General features: G+C 43.6%; 1 protein-coding gene and 1 pseudogene across 1 annotated transcript in view; both read right to left on the bottom strand.

The window, feature by feature from the left end:
• LOC126184094 (beta-galactosidase-like) overlaps positions 1-19,699 on the bottom strand; it is a 236,137-nt gene that overhangs the window by 79,525 nt on the left and 136,913 nt on the right. The window contains 1 exon segment of the mRNA XM_049926455.1: positions 11,733-11,929. Coding sequence (XP_049782412.1) covers positions 11,733-11,929 — 197 coding nt within the window.
• Positions 9,546-9,663, bottom strand: LOC126186142 (5S ribosomal RNA; annotated as a pseudogene).

Here is a 19,699-nt window from a genome sequence, read left to right as displayed (position 1 = left end):
AGTACCTTTGTGTGTTCACACTACTTCAGCTGAGAATTGTGCATTTGTTACACAGTCTATAGAGGTGCCATCTATAGTTAATTTAACATTGTCATTTTCCCTCATCAAACTGAAATTCCTGACATTAGTTTTCATCATGTTCAATGTCACTTTACTGCTTACTGACCAATCGTAAATTTGCTTGAGAGTTTCATTTGCTTTCTCTGTGAGGAGTTCTCTTGTTTTCTCAGTGACTATAATATTGCTGTCATCAGTGAAGAGAACTTTTTCACCACGAGAAATAGCCGTTGGCAATTATAATTAACCTCAAAAAGTTTTAGGCAAGTAGTAATTCTTACCTCAGGTTTTTCTATTGTCTTAATAGAAACTCTAGTGTTGTATATTAGCTTCAGTCTTGCAGGAAATCAGTAACTTTTTAGCTCAACATATTAAAAGATAATCAGCAAGCTTAGTTTCAAGTTATTTGTTTTCTGACCTGTAAACCACTGCACCGGCCACAATGCAACACCACCATGAATGCTGTTCTCGAACACGGAATGAGTTAGGTCATGTTCATAGGCAGCTGGAAATTGCCCTGACTACTGTCAAGTGATTGGCAGCTGCTGTGAATTGGTATGTTGGAAGAGCCTCCACGAGTCATGTACCTGTGATACCAAAGGTACCTCAAATACCATCCTCTCCTGTGAATCCTGTATCCTCTGCAGGAGGTACAAGATCTGTTATTACTCGTCCGCTTGACTGCGACTGGTGTGTCAACGGTAGATCTAGCTGTCCTGTACAAGGTAGACAGGGACCAGGGAGTCAGGAAGTTATACTGATCCAGCTAACTAACCAGTTCGAGGTGCTTGGGATTCACTTCACCTGTTTTGAGGGAACTTGCTTTGTCCAGTAGCAAGAAGTCGCAGATGCAAAGAGTATGGATCTGTTAATCGTCGGCAAGTGATGACCTGGGAGTGTCATTCAACATGCTGAAGAGGCGATTATAGCAGCTATTGAGGAAACAGGGTGCAACCAACTGCAGATTCTGGTGCACATTGGAACAAATGAAGCCTGTCGTCTGGGCTCAGAGTTCATATCTGGATCAATTCAGCGACTGGCAGGTAAGTTGGAGAAGATCAACCTTGCGCACAGATTTTAAATGAAGGTCACAATTTGCAGCGTTGTCCCCAGAACCGACCATAGCCTCCTCGTTCTGAGTCGAGTAGGACTGTATCAAAGACCTCAATGGTTCTGTGACAACCTAGGCTGTGACTTCCTGAATTTGCGCCATAGGGTAGAGAACTGTAGAGTTCTTCTAAATAGGTCAGGTATACTACACATCAGGTAGCTGACTAAGTGTGTGATGCACACTACGTGACTCTCCATCCAGTCCACATAACGACAGCTGCTGTCAGTGCAAGATACAGAAAAACCTCAAGAAGGGAGCGCTAAAGATATCTTGAGCTACCCTTAATTTTACCGTAATAAATACTAATTAAGCCACATGCAGAGTTTAGTTTCCCATACCTAACTCGTAACTATTGTTACGTTATTAGTAAAAATATTGTTACGAGTCTCGTAACAATATTTTTACTGAGAAATTACTATGAACCACTATTATTAATACTTCACAATCAACTGATCACTCTCACTCTTGACTAATATTCACACTTGCACTTGCTGCAACTACGACGTTTTACTTATTCATTCTTCAGTCTTACTGTTTCTGCTTCTGAATGCAAGCTAGCTTCCTATTCGGCGAATAGTCCGTATTTATAACACTACGTACCGCATGTTCTATGTACAAGAAAACAGTAGAATATTCGCGACTTTTCTCGAACAGATGCCAGACAGAATAACGCATCGAGATCACTAGAACGGCCGCGACTTTTTTCGTAGGTACGTGTTAGCTATTTATGTGCCAGACAGAAACGTATAAAATACGATGACGCGGACGCGCGTGCTACATAGGAAAGTGCAACTACTCGAAAAGTCGATTCAATCGAGTCACTGACAAAAGAAACGAACGAATAGCTTGCAGGCTGACTGACGGTTGCGGCGCGGGTGGCTATGCTGGTGACACCGCAAGCGTGGAGGGGGGGGGGGGGGGGGGGCGTGGGCCTGTGCGCCCCCATATGTATCCGCCGCCGGCTGTAGCAGACACAGAAGAATAAGTGTAAAGACCAAAAGAATGCCCCATCCAGGCGGCCACGTGGGAGTATAAAAAACCATAGTAGTTAATTGCTGAAGCATTCGCAACGAAGTGCCAGAGTTTGAAGTGCTCCTGAAAAGCAGCGAAGCTCACATAATACACTACCGGCCATTAAAATTGCTACACCAAGAAGAAATGTAGATGCTAAAAGGGTATTCATTGGACAAATATATTATGCTAGAACTGACATGTGATTACATTTTCACGCAATTTCGGTGCATTGATCCTGAGAAATCACTACCCGGAACAACCACCTCTGGCCGTAATGACGGCCTTGATACGCTTGGGCGTTGAGTCATACAGAGCTTGGATGGCGTGTACAGGTACAGCTGCCAATGCAGCTTCAACACGATACCACAGTTCATCAAGAGTAGTGACTGGCGTATTGTGACGAGCCAGTTGCTCAGCCACCATTGACCAGACGTTTTCAATTGGTGAGAGATCTGCAGAATGTGCTGGCCAGGGCAGCAGTCGAACATTTTCTGTATCCAGAATGGGTGCCGGCCAGGGTGGCCGAGCAGTTCTAGGCGCTACAGTCTGGACCCGCGCAACCGCTATGGTCGCAGGTTCGAATCCTGCCTCGGGCATGGATGCGTGTGATGTCCTTAGGTTAGTTAGGTTTAAGTAGTTCTAAGTTCTAAGGGACTCATGACCTCAGAAGTTAAGTCCCATAGGGCTCAGAGCCATTTGAACCAACCCAGAAAGGCCGGTACAGGACCTGCAACACGCGGTCGTGCATTATCCTGCTGAAATGTAGGGTTTTGCAGGGATCGAATGAAGGGTAGAGCCACGGGTCGTAACACATCTGAAATGTAACGTCCAACGTCCACTGTTCAAAGTGCCATCAATGCGAACAAGGGGTGACCGAGACGTGTAACCAATGGCACCCCATACCATCACGCCGGGTGATACGCCAGTATGGCGATGATGAATACACGCTTCCAATGTGCGTTCACCGCGATGCCGCCAAACAGGGATGCGACCATCATGATGCTGTAAACAGAACCTGGATTCATCCGAAAAAATGACGTTTTGCCATTCGTGCACCCAGGTTCGTCGTTGAGTACACCATCGCAGGCGCTACTGTCTGTGACGCAGCGTCAAGGGTAACCGCAGCCATGGTCTCCGAGTTGATAGTCCATGCTGCTGCAAACGTCGTCGAACTGTTCGTACAGACGGTTGTTGTCTTGTAAATGTCCCCATCTGTTGACTCATGGATCGAGACGTGGCTGCACGATCCGTTACATCCATGCGGATAAGATGCCTGTCATCTCGACTGCTAGTGATACGAGGCCGTTGGGATCCAGCACGGCGTTCCGTATTACCCTCCTGAACCCACCGATTCCATATTCTGCTAACAGTCATTGGATCTCGACGAACGCGGGCAGCAATGTTGCGATACGATAAACCGCAATCGCGATAGGCTACAGTCCGACCTTTATGAAAGTCGGAAACGTGATGGTACGCATTTCTCCTCCTTACACGAGGCATCACAACTACGTTTCACCAGGCAACGCCGGACAACTGCTGTTTGTGTATGAGAAATCGGTTGGAAACTTTCCTCATGTCAGCACGTTGTAGGTGTCGCCACCGACGCCAACCTTGTGTGAATGCTCTGAAAAGCTAATCATTTGCATATACAGCATCTTCTTCCTGTTGGTTAAATTTCGCGTCTGTAGCACGTCATCTTCGTGGTGTAGCAATTTTAATGGCCAGTAGTGTATTACTTACAGAGAGCCGGTTGAAACCTGAAATTAGTAGCAGTGAGATTGTTGGGGATAATTGAAGTATTTATGGAGAGGGTAGGCTAGTGGGAAATGGAAGTTGTACATTTATCGGAGCAGACAAGGGAGTAAAATCCACCTAGATAAAACTGAAGCAGCACGTGAGATTCTTTCGGCAAGACTCAGTATCAGGGTTGGGCATAAAATGGTAACTGGATCCTTCTATCGCCTGCCAGACTCGCCTTCTGATGTAATGGAAAGCTCTAGAGAAAACCCCAGTTTGCTTGTACGTAACTTCCCCAATCACACTAAACTCATCGGTGGAGGCTTTAATGATCCACCAATTAATTAGGAAAATTAATAGGTGTTAGGGGCGGACGTGATAAAACATCCTATGAAACATTATCGAATGCCTTCTCTGAAAACTACCAAGAAAAGTTAGTTCGGAACACCACTCGATGTGGAATATATTATATCTAATGACAGCCAACAGACCTGACCTCTTTTGGGGATGTCCACATAGAATCTGGTACCAGTGACAATGACGAGGTTTTGGTGACAATGATTATCAAAGTACAAGGACAATCAGAACAAGTAGAAAGACATATATTTTCAGTAAACTAGATTTGAAAAAAACAGTAATTCCATACCTCAATGAGAAACTTGAAACTTTCAGCACAGGATAGGAGTATGTAGATGAACTATGGCTTTAGCTTAAAAAAAAAAAACAGTTGACCATGCACTGGATGGGTATGTACATAGTAGAATAGTTCATACTGCAAGGGACCCTCCATGGTATATAGCCACTGTAAAGAAACTTCTTCAGAAACGAGACCATTGCATTACAGATGTAAAACAAATCATAGGGCAATAGATAGAGAGATGCTGAATGAAACGCGTGTGGCTGTCAAGAGAACAATGCGTGAAGCCTTCAGTGACTACCCTAGCAGAAGATTGTGAAATGATCTTTCACAAAACGCACAAAAATCATGCTCGTTATGTAAAGGCTGTTGGGGGCGCCAATTCAGTGTCAAGTTATTCGCGAATCAAATAGGAACTGATACTAATGCAGAAGAAATGCTCCAGTTTAATCGTCGCACAACTGAGAAGATGCGTGAAATCAGTATTAGTGTCACTGGTGTTGAGAAATAGCTGAAATCGTTACAGTTTAACAGAACTCCAGGGCCCAGTGGAATCCCTGTCAGATCCCATACTAAATTTACTGCTGAGTTAGCCCCACTTCTAAAAATAATCTATCATGGATCCCTCGAATTGTTTGCTACAGTTAATTATCATAGATTATAGTTTTTATCAAAGATGTAGGTTCTACATGTCATTTTAATCGGAACGTCAGTGCGCATCTACAGATACTATCCTCACACTTACATATTAACTCATTAAATAATTATGGTGTGTACTAGAAGGCAGTGAGATGGGTCTGTTAGCCCGTGACGTAGAGGGTGAATGTTTCAAACGGCCTATGAGGCATCTAGATTGCAATCTGCGAGGGATTCACAAATCTCTTTCCATGATTGCCCTCTTCATCTTTTCTACTCCTCCCCCCTCTCAACCCACTGCTCTGCTTCATCAAATGGCAAACAAAACTTACCCTGTCTGAGCCAGGGCGAGTTCACCACTGCGCGAGTTCATCATGTCAGTGTGTAGAATTAAAAAAAGAAATGATCGCAAGGCATTGTTGGCTGGTTTGCCCCACTCGGGTTCGGCCGCCTAGCGCAAGCCTTATTTCAGTCGGCTCTACCTTGGGTGACTTGCAGCCGATGATGAGGACAACACAACACCCAGTCCACAAGCGGAGAAAATCTTCAACCCGGCTGGGAACCGAACCCTGGCTCAGCGCATGGGAGGCAAGCACGTTACCACCCAGCTAAGCAGGCGGACTGTGCGCAGAATGGGGAAGTTGTGTGATCTATCTGAGTTTGACGGAGGGCAGATTGTGATGGCCCAGAGGCTCGGCACGAGCATTTGGGAAACTGCACGAGCTGTCAGGTGTTCAAGGAGTGCTGCGGTGAGTGTCTTCAATACATGGTGAAACCAAGACAAAACTGCTTCGTGATGACTGGGTGTTGTGTGATGTCCTTAGGTTAGTTAGGTTTAAGTAGTTCTAAGTTCTAGGGGATTGATGACCATAGATGTTAAGTCCCATAGTGCTCAGAGCCATTTTGAACCAAGATAAAACCGCGTCCATATGTTGTGGTGTTAGGCAGCCACCTCTCATTACAGGCGTCGGACGTCGTAGGCTGGGCAGAATGGTAAAACAAGACAGACTGCGGACTGTGGCGGAACTAACATCAGACTTTAGTGCTGGGCAGTGTACAACTGTGTCTGAACACACAATGCACCAAACCCTACTAACGATGGGCCTCCACATCAGACGACTCATGCACGTGTCAATGTTAACACCATGACATTGGCAACTACAGATGAAATGGGCAGGTGACAAGCGGCGCCGGATGTTGGTGCATTAGCAGACTATTGCATGGTCTGAAGAATCCTGATACCTTCTTGACTGTACTGATGGAAGGGCACGAATCCGTCGTCTTGCAGGGGAACAGCTCGTTGACACCTGTACTGTGGGATGGAGACAAGCTGGCGGCAGCTTCATTATGCTCTAGGGAACATTCACGTTCGTATCCACAGCTCCAGTAGAGCTCGTGCAAGGCACCATGATGGCCAAGGGGTATCGTACACTGGTTGCAGACTATGAACACCCCACAGTTGTAGACCACGGACATGACAATCATCTTTCCCGATGACAGTGGCATTTTTCAACAAGATAATGCACCATGTCATAAGATCAAGGTGTGCTGGAGTGGTTCGAGGAACACATTTGCTAGTTCCAGGTAATTTGCTGACCCCCCAACTCACGAGATCTGAACCCCAATTGAACACAGCTGGGATGTGATTAAACGTGGTATCAGAGATCATCGTCCTCCTCCCCAGAATTTACGGGAATCAGGTGACTTCTGCGTGCAGATGTGGTGCCAGCTCCCTCTAGTAGCCTACCAAGGCCTCATTGCTTCCATGCCTTGATGCGTTGCCGCTGTTATTAATGCCAAAGGTGGACATATCTCTGTTAGGAAGGTAGTCACAATCTTCTGGCTGATTAGTGTACAGTTTTATAACTGGTGATAATGTCACTACTTTTAGATTTGGAATAGCTTACAGTAACAGTAAATTTTGAGTTCGTTCAAACACTGATGAACATGTGATAGTTTTCTTTTTTATGAACAATTAGTATTTCATTCTAAGAACTACACATGAACTTTTCTATGAGATGTTAGGTGAACCTGTAGCCAACTGAGGCACTCTTATATCGTCAGTGTTTAAATTGGTTCATGCCACAGCAGTTTAGAACTCTCTGGGGATTGAAATAATTGTATTAAAACTACAAGCCTTTGCCAGTGAAGTTATTTATAGCTTATCACTTTCATCAAAGCACTTCATACAATGCAATGCACTGCAAATTTATTATTCCCAGCTCACGAAGATATTACGTGGCTGTGTGATCTACCATAATACAAAGAGTGGGCCAAAGAAATCGTTTCAGACCATACATTGCCCCAAGATTCATTACATTAAAGTATTTCAATAAAGAGTTGTAACGTCATGCAGTCATATACCCGCTCTGATTTAGCATTTGCACAATCTATTATGCGTGCATTATTATCAGCCAGCTGTCCACCCAAATAAATGGCTGCTGTCAAACTGTGAGCAAGAGCACAGTTGATCACCCAATAGCACGAGCATGAAATCGTCCTGATGAACAATATCTTCTGTGAATTAAGTAAATGGGAATGGTCCTTACAATACATCTTTTCACCCCACAGTGCTTTTTGTCTCGATCCCTGGTAGCCCCTGAGCCATATCCTTTCGCTTGCTCCCATGCCCCCACTTCACTCATTCTTCACTCACTCTCTCCTCTTTCCACAGCTGGCCTCTTCTTCTGTTGTACTCTTACCCCTTCCCCCTCGGGCATGGGTGAGTGTGTTGTCCTTAGCGTAAGTTAGTTTGAGTTAGATTAAGTAGTGCATAAGCCTAGGGAGCGATGACCTCAGCAGTTTGGTTCCATACTCCTTACCAAAAACTTCCATGTCCCCATCCTCCCTTCCCGCTCTCAACCCACTCCTCTTTTTCATCGAGTGCCAGACATAACTCCTCCTGACTGCTCCAGGGCGATTTCATCATATCAGAGCCACTTTCCTAAAGTGTGCCCTTGTTGCCTCTCGCTTGCAGCCATCAACGACCGTCCTCTCCATACCTTCTCTGTCTTCCTTCCTCCTTTCTTCTCTCGCCAACTCCACCTACCTCAACTTCCCCCCCCCCCTCCTCCCCCCCCCCCACGACTTCCATTTCACACATACCACTCCAGCTGCAGTGTAGTCATGTAACGGTGCATGTATACATGGTGTTTTTGTGTTTCAGTTATCTCTCAAGAAGGTATTCATTTTAAAGTTTAACGAAGTTCCCATTGTTGTTTGTGTGCCTGTCAACTGCTCAACGCCTCAGCTGTGTGGCGAGTTGTGACCTTCACTTCTTTCAATATTCGTAGTCCAGTCAGGAATTTCCATCATTATACCTTTTATTTTTCCTTTGGTCAGCTTGAGGTCTCCCAGTCGAACTAAGTTGTGAGTGTGGTGCATACCCTGTGTTACATTCTTTACATGCTGCATATAGTAAATTGATATTACCTCTTTTCAATTTTTCCCTCAACTTCATACCTGAGCTGCAGTGTGAATCCCCAGGCAGATACGAACAGATAGGTTGTTTATTAACAGCATGATAGAGGAAAGATCTTCTTCCTTGTAATTCCTAATTGTTTTGTGACTAAAAAGCGATATTTTGCTATCTAGAACATGTAATAGCCTCTTCTGGTGATATATGATCTTGCTAAAATGGACACCGTTCTTACAGCTTCCTCTTCAGTTCGTGACACGGGAATCAGCTTCCTCTCGTCTTGCAGGCATAATTAACCTTGGCTTCTAGCTTAAGCACTGCGATTATGGTCAAGTTGCTAACCGACATTGAGGACAAGTGGGGATATTTCAAAGCTACATAAATAAGATACAATTTTAAAGAAGCAGATATACTGGATAAAATCCTCAGATACAAATATAAGAATCTCTCTTAATTAATTGCTCTGACAACATTTAAACGAGTTGCAAAGTATGATTAAACTGTTCAGTTTGCACATGTTACAGGAGCAGCAGTCACTACACGGTCAGCTGGAGAAAATCACATACAGCAAATACTGATATATACGATTAATGAAGGCGAGTGAGAGACATGATACTAAAACGGCAGTCGGTTTTTTAGCATTAGCTACCTGAGCGGCAGGGTAGATGAGTCCAAGCTTTGGTTGCGATCGTACTTTCGAGTTGCCATCTTAATAAAACTAAACGGAACTCCGACAGAACAGACCATGAATGCCCAACGGTACCGACCGGCCGCCGTGTCATCCTCACCCACAGGCATCACTGGATGCAGATACGGAGTGGCATGTGGTCAGCACACCGCTCTCCCTGCCGTATGTCAGTTTACGAGACCGGAGCCGCTACTTCTCAATCAAGTAGCTCCTCAGTTTGCCTCGTAAGGGCTGAGTGCACCCCGCGTGCCAACAGCGCTCGGCAGACCGGATGGTCACCCATCCAAGTGCTAGCCCAGCCCGAAAGCGCTTAACTTCGATGATCTGACGGGAACTGGTGTTACCACTGCGGCAAGGCCGCTGGCCATTGTCATATTAATACTTATTGTTAATCAAGTTGTCGCGACGAACGAGCAACAAGCTGCTGAAACAGTTTGCTCATTGAAAACTGGTAGTATACCCTACAGTTCTGAGGCTTCAGCAGTCAGGTATATTACTAGAACGTGGCGTCTAAACAGCTGCTCCATGGGGCCCGATGGTGACTGTACCTCTAGTGGAAAAGCGTGTTGACTTTTACAGGAGACCAAAAAGTAAACAAGTGAGAGCTACAGGTGGCAACAATGGTGCTATATTTTATGAACAAATTAGCTGTGAATTTTGTAGCAGTTCTGTAAGGACCATTCTGGGACGGCAAGATGCCAAGCATGGCGTCTTTTTAACGGCAAAATCCACTTAACACTGCACGTGAAAGTGTTACAGTTCTTGCAAAAGCTTAGTTTTAACAGAAATCGTGATGTTGGTGATAATTAGTAGTTTTCTAATGAAACTAAGTATCGTCTCAAAATAATTTTGGTAGAATACCTGCATGTCTGTGTATCACCATTGTCTAGTCATCATGTCTCGGCCACTCTTACACCACACGTAAAACTCATATGAAAATTCTCTCACTCCTTACTTACTGACGTTTGTGGATTAATTTTTATCCTCAAGAGCTTAATTTTCTTTAATGTAAGTATTTCTGAAATTTTATCGCCATCGCTTGTGTGTGTGGCTGCACAAACAGGTTCTTATGTTAAACGTTGTAAGCTAAGAAACTCCGTGTACTAGAAGGTATGAGCCTAGAAACATGCACCGAAAGGTCATAGACATGATGATCCCGTTGTTAATTTTTCCAGCTGTGGAAAAACAAAAGCGGTTATTAACTTCTCGTTCATGACAAAGGTCTAAGAATTTAAGGATGTCCATGGGTATATTAAATCTCTTTCTTACGTATTTTTTATTAAAGTAGACATAATATGGTCTGTTTGAGCTTTACCGCTTCCAAATTTTAGTTTTCATGACGTTGCTTGTGGTAAGCGAGACTATATGAAGGCATACTTTTCTAGTATGAAGCGGCAGCAAGTCAACGTTGTCAGACGCACCCATGTGTGTGTGTGTGTGTGTGTGTGTGTGTGTGTGTGTGTGTCATCTGCAGAGTGACCTTGAGATATCACAAATAGCTGCATGCATGTCTGTTTCCTCTCCCCTGATCTCCCACTTCGCCTCCCTTGTGCTCTGTTCTTCTCCTCCCTCACAATATAGTGGGCAGTTACTGTGATATCTCGTCACATCATATAATAGGACCAGCTGCGATGTCATCGTCATATATTTGGACTATTATCATTACTGGGACTCAACGGCAGAAATTTTATTCATAAAGACTGAGGGGTGGCCCGAATACCCATTACTCTCCTAGTACTCTCCACAAAAGATGACATGCATTCAAGAAATTCTCAGTGGCTTCGCAAACCTTAATAAGTAGCTCATAATAACACATTATCTTTACTATTAGTTAACTTAAATTTATATCATAAGCTTGTTGACAGTCTGAAAGCACTGGACCCAGATGGCCACATTTTTCTGTAGCTGTTAGGATATCATGTATGAAAATGACCAGTATTTGGGTCCAGGTAGATCATATCGTTTGAACGCAGAATGAGTTCAAGAATACTGCTAGAGATTTCCCATTAATGTTAATAGCTTTCGTGGCATGCTGCGGGGGCTTTCTCTACGTTCGATCCTTTTCAGTCCCCTCCTTCGAAGTATACGTCAGTCTGCGTCATTGTGCGAAAGTTGTCAGTCATCCAGCCCTCATGTGCTGACTGCATGGCGTCTTTGCTGCCGATGAGGCAGTGTCACTCTCGTCGAACAGACAATTCTAAAATGTTCATTTCCTGTCTAGCTTAATAGCAGTACCTTAGTTCTGTTTTACACAATCGTTCACATTGTGCTGCCGAGCGCAACCATATGAAATAACACCGAGTAATCAGCATACTTTATACTTCTCAACTCGGAACTTGATTCTTAAGAGCACAGTCTTACGGACGTAAGTAGCCCCATTACATTACCGTCAAAAGAAATAACGGCTCACGAGAAGCAGGTTAAGAAAACTTACGTTGAAACTACGTTGAGACCAGCAGCTCGCAACTTTCTTAGTCGATCTCGCCACAGAGGGTGAGGCAGACGAAAGTAGTGTAAGGAGCCAGCTACGTAGCGGAAGGGTTCTCCATCCAGAAGAAAAGTGTTGTTCTCGTAATCCACGGTAAACTATCTGGGTGCAATCGTTGTCTCCTCTGCATCTTGTGGCCTCACCTGAAACAAAAGAAATATAGATTCAAATGGCTCTGAGCACTATGGGACTCAACTGCTGTGGTCATAAGTCCCCTAGAACTTAGAACTACTTAAACCTTACTAACCTAAGGACAGCACACAACACCCAGCCATCACGAGGCAGGGAAAATCCCTGACCCCGCCGGGAATCGAACTCGGGAACCCGGGCGTGGGAAGCGAGAACGCTACCGCACGACCACGAGATGCGGGCAAAAAGAAATATAGATTAAACCATGAAAGTTCTGAGGAGGAACGTTGACTACTCTCGTGGTCATACATTCATAACAAAAAGCAACGGAAATGGTTAAGAGAAACTGCAAGCACCCACAATGACTTACTGACCGGTTATTGGTTTCTGGTGGCTATGCCCGTGACAGAGATACGCTGACTTAATGTACTCTAGTGATCGATTTTTTATCCTTCTTTGATAGTAAGAATTATGTATAAGAACACATCATCTAAAAGCAGCGAATATGTTCATCAGGCTGACTCTTACGTGGCCCTTTTTAAGTGTTCGATAGTTTTTCTTGTTCTAATCCCCAGTTAGGTTCCATCACATGTAAAAATGAGATGTGTGAAATCCAGGCTCATTGTTAATAGGATAAGAGGATGTGTGTCTCTGGGCCCTTAGTATCAGGAACTCCAGCATAAAAGAGTACCACTAATTTTATAAAACATAATTTCCATACGTCGAATCTAATCATTACCTAATGAACGCAGGTTGTTTACATCGATCTCCTTAAATGAGTGCGTTCTTATTTCACAGTAGGAAATGATCTGTAACGTGATGAGTCAGTGACCTCGAAACCAAGTAGGGAGAAGGCAAAGAGAGAGCAGCTCCTTTTTACGACCCAAGTCGGGCCATCTAAGTCGTCTTTCGTTTTCGTCGACTTCAGAGAAAACCTAAGTTCATTAGTACGTAGGTTTCACAATCATATTGTCTTCACTGAAGGAGGCGTTCATCATCCAACAATCGATTTTGAAAATTATACTCTTGAAAGTGGTGGGTGTGACAAGTTGTCCTGCGTTGAACATTACTAAATGCGTTCTCTGAGAACTGCCTAGAACATATTGTTCGGAACTCCACTCATGTTGGGAATGCTGTACATTGGATCTACTAGTCACTTGACGTCTTTGAGGAATTCCGCGTAGGAACTCGTGTCAGTGACCATGAGCCAGTTGTAGCAACAATAATTACCGAAGCACATAGGGCAATTAAAACAAGTGGAAAGATTTACGTTTTTAGTAAAACAGATAAAGAGGCAATAGCGTCGTATCTCAGTAAGAAAATCTAGACACTTAACTCTGAAGAGGAACATGTACAAGGACTGTGGTTCAGGTTAAGAAGAATAGTTGACTATACACCTGATAGACATGTACGTAATAGAACAGATCACAATGGAAGGGATCCTCCATGGTTTACAATAACTGCAAAGTAGCTTATAAAAAGAAGCACGGAGCACTGCATAATAGGTGTAAAACAAAACATAGAGCTATAGGCAGGGAAATGCTGAATGACATACATTTGGTTGTCAAGAGAGCAATGTATGAATCCTTCGTTGACTACTGTAATAGGAAATTTTCGAAGAATCTATCATAAAAGGCATAGAAATTCTGGTCATATCTGAAGGTTGTAAGGGTACCAAAGTTAGTGTCCAGAAGCTCATGGACGAGACAGGGGCTGAAACTTAGGGATGCAAAACAAAACCAGAAGCCCTGAACTCGGTTTTAAAACGTTCCTTTACAAATGAAATTCCAGGGGTATTTTCCCGAATCAGTTCTCGCACCGCTGCAAAGATGAGTGATATATCAGTGTCAGTACAGGTGAAGAACAGCTGAAATCGCTAAAATTGGACAACGCCGTAGGACCCAATGGAATCCTTATGAGATTCTATACAGAACTTACAGCTGATTAGCCCCTCTTTTAACTACAATCTATCGTAGATCCCTTGCATAAAAAACCGTGCTCAGTAGCTGGAAGAAAGCATAAGTCTCCCTACATGAAGGGTAGCAGAAGTGATCAACAAAAGTGTCGTCCAATATCTTTGACATCCATCTGTTATGAGTTCATACTTAAGGAGGTATCTCACACGGAATAGCCTCCCTTCCAACCACCATAGATTACCAAAACATCGATTACGTGAAACCCTGCTCCAACTTTTCTCAAATAACATCCTGAAAGCCATGGATCAAGGCAGTCAGATAGATTCTGTATTTCTCGAAGTCCAAAAAAAACATTTGGATCAGTACCACTTCTACGCTTACTATTGAAAGTGCGGTCGCATAGGGCATCAAGCGAAATTTGTGACTGGATTGAGGATTTCATGATAAGGAGGACGTGGCATGTTACATTGGATGAAGAATCATCGACAGATGTAGAAGCAACTTCAGGTATTCTTCACGGAAGTGTGTTGGTACCCTTGTTGTCCATATTGCATACACTCTAAGAAAAAAAGAAAAAGAAAAAAAGGCGCACCACGAAGGAAGTATCCTAATGGTACGGAAATCGGTAGATTAAATGTAAATGTACAGGCAAACAAACGATAACAATTTCGGAAGAGATGGATGGTTTATTCAAGAGAATGAGCTTCACTAACTGAGCAAGTTAATAACGCGTTAACCCATCTCTGGACCTTATTCAAGCAGTTCTTCGGCTTAATATTGATTGACAGAGTTATGGTGTGTCCTCTTGGGGGTTATCGGGCCAAATTCTGCCCAATTGACGCATTACATCGTCAAAAACACGAGCTGGTTGGAGGAACCTGCCCATTATGCTCCAAACGTTCTGAATTAGGGAGAGATCCAGCGACCTCGCTGTCCATAGTATGGTCTAGCAAGCACGAAGACTAGCAGTAGAAAATCTCACTATGTGTTGGCGGGATTATCTTGCTGAAATGTAAGCGTTGGATGGCTTGCCATGAAGGACAACAACACGGGCCGTAGAATATCATCGACGTACCGTTGTGCCACAAGGGGTGCCGTGGATGAAAACTTACGGGACCCTCGTATGAAAAGCAGTGGCACTCCAGACAATCACTCCCGGTTATCAAGCCACATGGTGGGTGACAGTCAAATTGGTATCCCATCGCCATCTGGGGTGTCTTTTATAAACGTCTTCGCTGGTCATAGAAGCTCAGTTCGAAGTGGGACTCATCACTGAAGACAATTCTACTGCAGTTAATAAGATTTCAGGTCGAAGACATGTCTGTAGACACCGCGGGCAGTGGTGGGATACCAGTCTGACTGCCGCCCGCCATGTGGCCTGACAACCAGGAGTGATGGCCTGGGGTGTCATTTGTTTTCATAGCAGGACCCCTTTGGCTGTCATCCACGGCACGCTTATGGTCCAGCGGGATGTCGACGATATTCCTCGCCTATTTTATTTCCCTTTATAGCAAGCCGTCCTAGGTTTACATTTCAGCATGATAATGCCTTTCCATACACGTCTCGAGTTTCTACTACTTGCCTTCACGCTTGTCAAATCATAAAGTGGCCAACTAGGTCGCTGGAACTCTCCGCAATCGAGAATGTTTGGAGTACTATGGGCAGGGTCCTCCAAACTTCTCTGGCTTTTGACGATCTAACGCACCAATTGGACGGAATTTGCCAAAACATCCCTCAGGAGGACGTGCAAGTATTTATCAATCAATATGAAGCAAAACAATTGCTTGCATAAGATCCAGAGATGGGTCAAAGCACATTGACTTCCTCAATTTGTGAAGCTCTTTCTCTTGAATAAATAATCCAATTTTTCTGAAATTGTAATCATTTGTTTGTTGCTCTGTGGAGTTTATCACATTACCGATTTCTGACCCATTTGGATAATTCCTTCGTGGCACTTCCTTTTTTTTTTTTTTGGCTTGGAGTCTGTTGACGACCTTGCTAGTAACTTCAGACAGATGATGCAGTTATCTATGATGTCATAGTGTCTGTTAATAGCTGCTCAAGTATTCGGTAAGAACTTGGTAAGATTTCGAAGTAATGTAATGAGTGGCAACTTGCTTTAAATGTCAAGGGATGTACAACTGTGCACTTCAAAAAGTGAAAAACCTTAGTATCCTATGAATACAATATCAACAAGTCACAGTTGGAATTAGTCAATTAGTAGAAATACCTGGGTGTAACACTTTGCAGGGATACGAAATGGTACTACCACGTAGGCTCACCTATAGGTAAAGCAGGTGGAAGACTTGAGATCATTGGTAGAATACTAGAGAAATGCTATCACTCTACGAAAGAGATGGCACAGAAATCATTCATCCGACACATCCTAGAATATTGCTGTAATATGTGGGATCCGTACCAGACAGGACTGATTAGGGATACTGGAGATATACAGAGAACGACAACGTGAATGGTCACAGGTTTGATTGACCCATGGGACAATGTTGCAGATATGCTGAGGAAATTGAACTGGCCGACACTTGTGATAGAAATAATCTGTCTCAGAAAAACTGTTGAGGCTCTTGTGGCCACTTTTGATATACTGCCTGTTGACTTTTGTCTCAGATTTTTCAACCAGTGTTTGTTTGAAAATTTGTCTGATGTTTTGCTCAAATGAGTGGCTAACATTGTCAAAGCTCCACGCTCCATTGCTTATGGTGGACTTAAGTCGAATATCTTCTCTTTCGGCAGATGTGCGGAGGAACCTGTGAGACATAAAAGCTTTTCTACCTCAGTTGTATAGAGGAACAAAAAAGCTGATGTACCACTAAGACCGATCGTAAGTGCTTCTGTCTTTCTGACATATAACTGATATATAACTGATATATAACTCGTGAAATACTTGTCATAGCTTCAACCTAAATTTCTGGTGGCAGGCTGAAATCAAACATCTTCTCCCTTGATGGATATAGATATGTAGCAGAGATAACCTAGCACCTCGGCTGTACGGAATACCAAAAATCAATAAAGATGACATCCCACTAAGAAAATGATTATAAGTGACACTGGCTCCTTGATATATAAACTGGTGAAGCACTTGGCCTCTCTGATTCAACAGCACTTGGGAAAATCTGACTCAGGAGAGTTCGTTGAGAAGCTGAAGGAACGAAAACTTGGACCAAGCGACATCCTGGTCAGCTCTGACGTTGTTTTTTTTTGTTTACCATTGTACCACTGAATGATTATCTGGACAACGTCGGTTCCATTTTCCTGCATGACATCACTATGCTCTTTTATGCTTGTCTTGCCATGAGTTATTTCATGTGGGGCGATTTCTATGAACACCTAGAAGTTATAGCCATGGGCACTCCACCTCGTGCACACCTTCACTGTGTGAAGCCATGTTGAGGAATGGTTCAGTGACTTGCTAAGACATCTGAACAGTCTCCACGCCAACATAAAATTTACTGTGGGAGTGAAAAGGGTCAACAGCCACCCTTTCTACAAGTGCTGCTTACGAGAAATAGTGTGAAGCTAGAACACAGCATATATCTAAAATTGACACACAGATACATATATGCAGACAGTGTGAAATCATCACCCAACCCATAAAAGAGTGATGAAGTGTACAAGACGAATATGTCAGCCGCAGCACCTTGGATGCAAGATGCAACCCCTGGAAAAGGTTCCGATGAGCAATCAGCATTCCAACAGGTGCATAAGAAATGACATGAAATCTAAAACTAGGCGAAGTGAAATGCAGAAAATGAAAAGACAAGTATGGCCTTACTGCTGTACATTCCCAGGGTAACACACAGAATCGGCCATATATAACGCAAACGCACCATAAAGACTATTTACAAACCAAACAAGGAGAACAAAGAGTGTCTCGGATCAGCAAAGGACGAAAAGGATCCACCTGCAATGTCAGAAATTTACGACATAACGTGTACATGTAGAATAGTCTATGTTGGGATGACTGGACGATTCATCAACACCAGAATTACCAAACATAAACGGTGCTACAGGTCCAGACAGGTGGAGAAATCTGCCATGCCAGAGCACGTGCTTTGTGACAACGACCATATAATAATACTCACCGACGCCGAAGTCCTAACTGTGGAGAAGAGCTACCGCACTCGCTTATTCATGGCAGCCATGGAAATCCATAAACATGACAACATCTTCAACAATAAAGAGGAAAACCTCAAACTAAATGGATCGTGGATTCCCATGCTGCAGCGAATGACCGTTGCAGGTAGCAAGGAAGGAACCACAATGGGAAAAGCCCACACGAGCTCTACTCCAGTCCACCACCACCAATGGAGGGCAAAGCTTTAACAGCGTCAGCCACTCGTGCGGGTGAAACATCCGAAAAAAAATTGTCAAATAAACGTCAATTAACCCAAGTCAAATAACCCAAGGCACAAGTCAATGTGAAATTCATCCAAGAAAGCCTACTTACAAAGTTTCAAGAACCAGCTTTAAATGACATATTCCTACAATATATACTACAAACCCATACATATCGCTCCAGTAGAGATCATGAGAGGCGTTTAAACAGTCATTCTTCCTGCACTCCGTACATGAATGGAATAGGGAGAAGCAATAGTAATTGGTACTATGGAAAGTACCCTCTGCCATGCACTTCACAGTGGTGTTCAGAGAATGGACATACATTTAACAATCTTAGAAAGTACGGTATCTTCATATTTTCGCTCATATATTAGTCGCATGAAAACATTTCCATATGAAAAAGAAGCGTTGTTGATTTTCTTTTAAAGTATCATAAACGTACTTGAAAATAAAGGGAAATAAAAACCCATTATTAATTCAATGCTGCTAATTTTGCTCTTATTTCGGACTATAAACTTACTATTGTGTAGGTTGTATCATTTTTTATCAGACCAAAATGCCGAACTGATGATATCAGGTTCAAGTAGTGTTGACTGACAAGTACTAGATTTTGAGGTAGTTCATTGCTACAAGCGAAAAAGAGAAGAAGACGTGAAGTAGTAATCACTTCTAAGCTCGCTGCAGCTTCGTATGATAGGAAGGTCAAAAATGGTTCAAATGGCTCTGAGCACTATGGGACTTAACATCTGTGGTCATCAGTCCCCTAGAACTTAGAACTACTTAAACCTAACTAACCTAAGGACATCACACACATCCATGCCCGATGCAGGATTCGAACCTGCGACCGGAGCGGTCACGCGGTTCCAGACTGAAGCGCCTTTAACCGCACGGCCACACCGGCCGGCATATAGGAAGGTCAGTGGCGGGAAGCAGTTCACATGAACATAATTACTATCGAAGTTCTAGGTCAAGATATCGAAGATACTACGGTCAACAGGAATTATATGACAGTTCCCGATAGAAACTCCGTGAGAAAAGGTTCACGTGAAAGTTGCCAGCTAGAAACATCACTGGCTTGGCTCAGAGACTATAATGCTCTCGTCTGCAAGAGAATTCTCCATGATCTAGCAAAAGTTCCACGGCTACAGGCTGCATTCGTGTCACAGCATAGGAGTTTTACGAAGAATGTGCACGGTCTCAAAACGACTCCATCCGCACCTAGGGGCAACAACTCCACTTGCGGCAAGGCATAAGATGGCCGGAATTATTTCGATAATAATACTGACATAAATAATCTGAAAGCACACATTAATGCTAACTTGAATAGTAATCTATGGTGAACTCTGACGCAGCAGAAGAACAAAAACCAAAACAGTAATGGCAACCACAACAGGCCGAGAGGAAACAAACAGCAACGCCGATCAAGAAGAAGGAGCGCCGAGGACTGATACTTCGAAAGCAAGACCACAGGAGTACTGTCTGAAACGGGGAGTTGGGGCTATGGATGTAGTG

The sequence above is a fragment of the Schistocerca cancellata genome, chromosome 4 (assembly GCF_023864275.1).
Source record: "Schistocerca cancellata isolate TAMUIC-IGC-003103 chromosome 4, iqSchCanc2.1, whole genome shotgun sequence".
NCBI lineage: Eukaryota > Metazoa > Arthropoda > Insecta > Orthoptera > Acrididae > Schistocerca > Schistocerca cancellata.
This window is presented reverse-complemented; position numbering and strand designations above follow the sequence as displayed.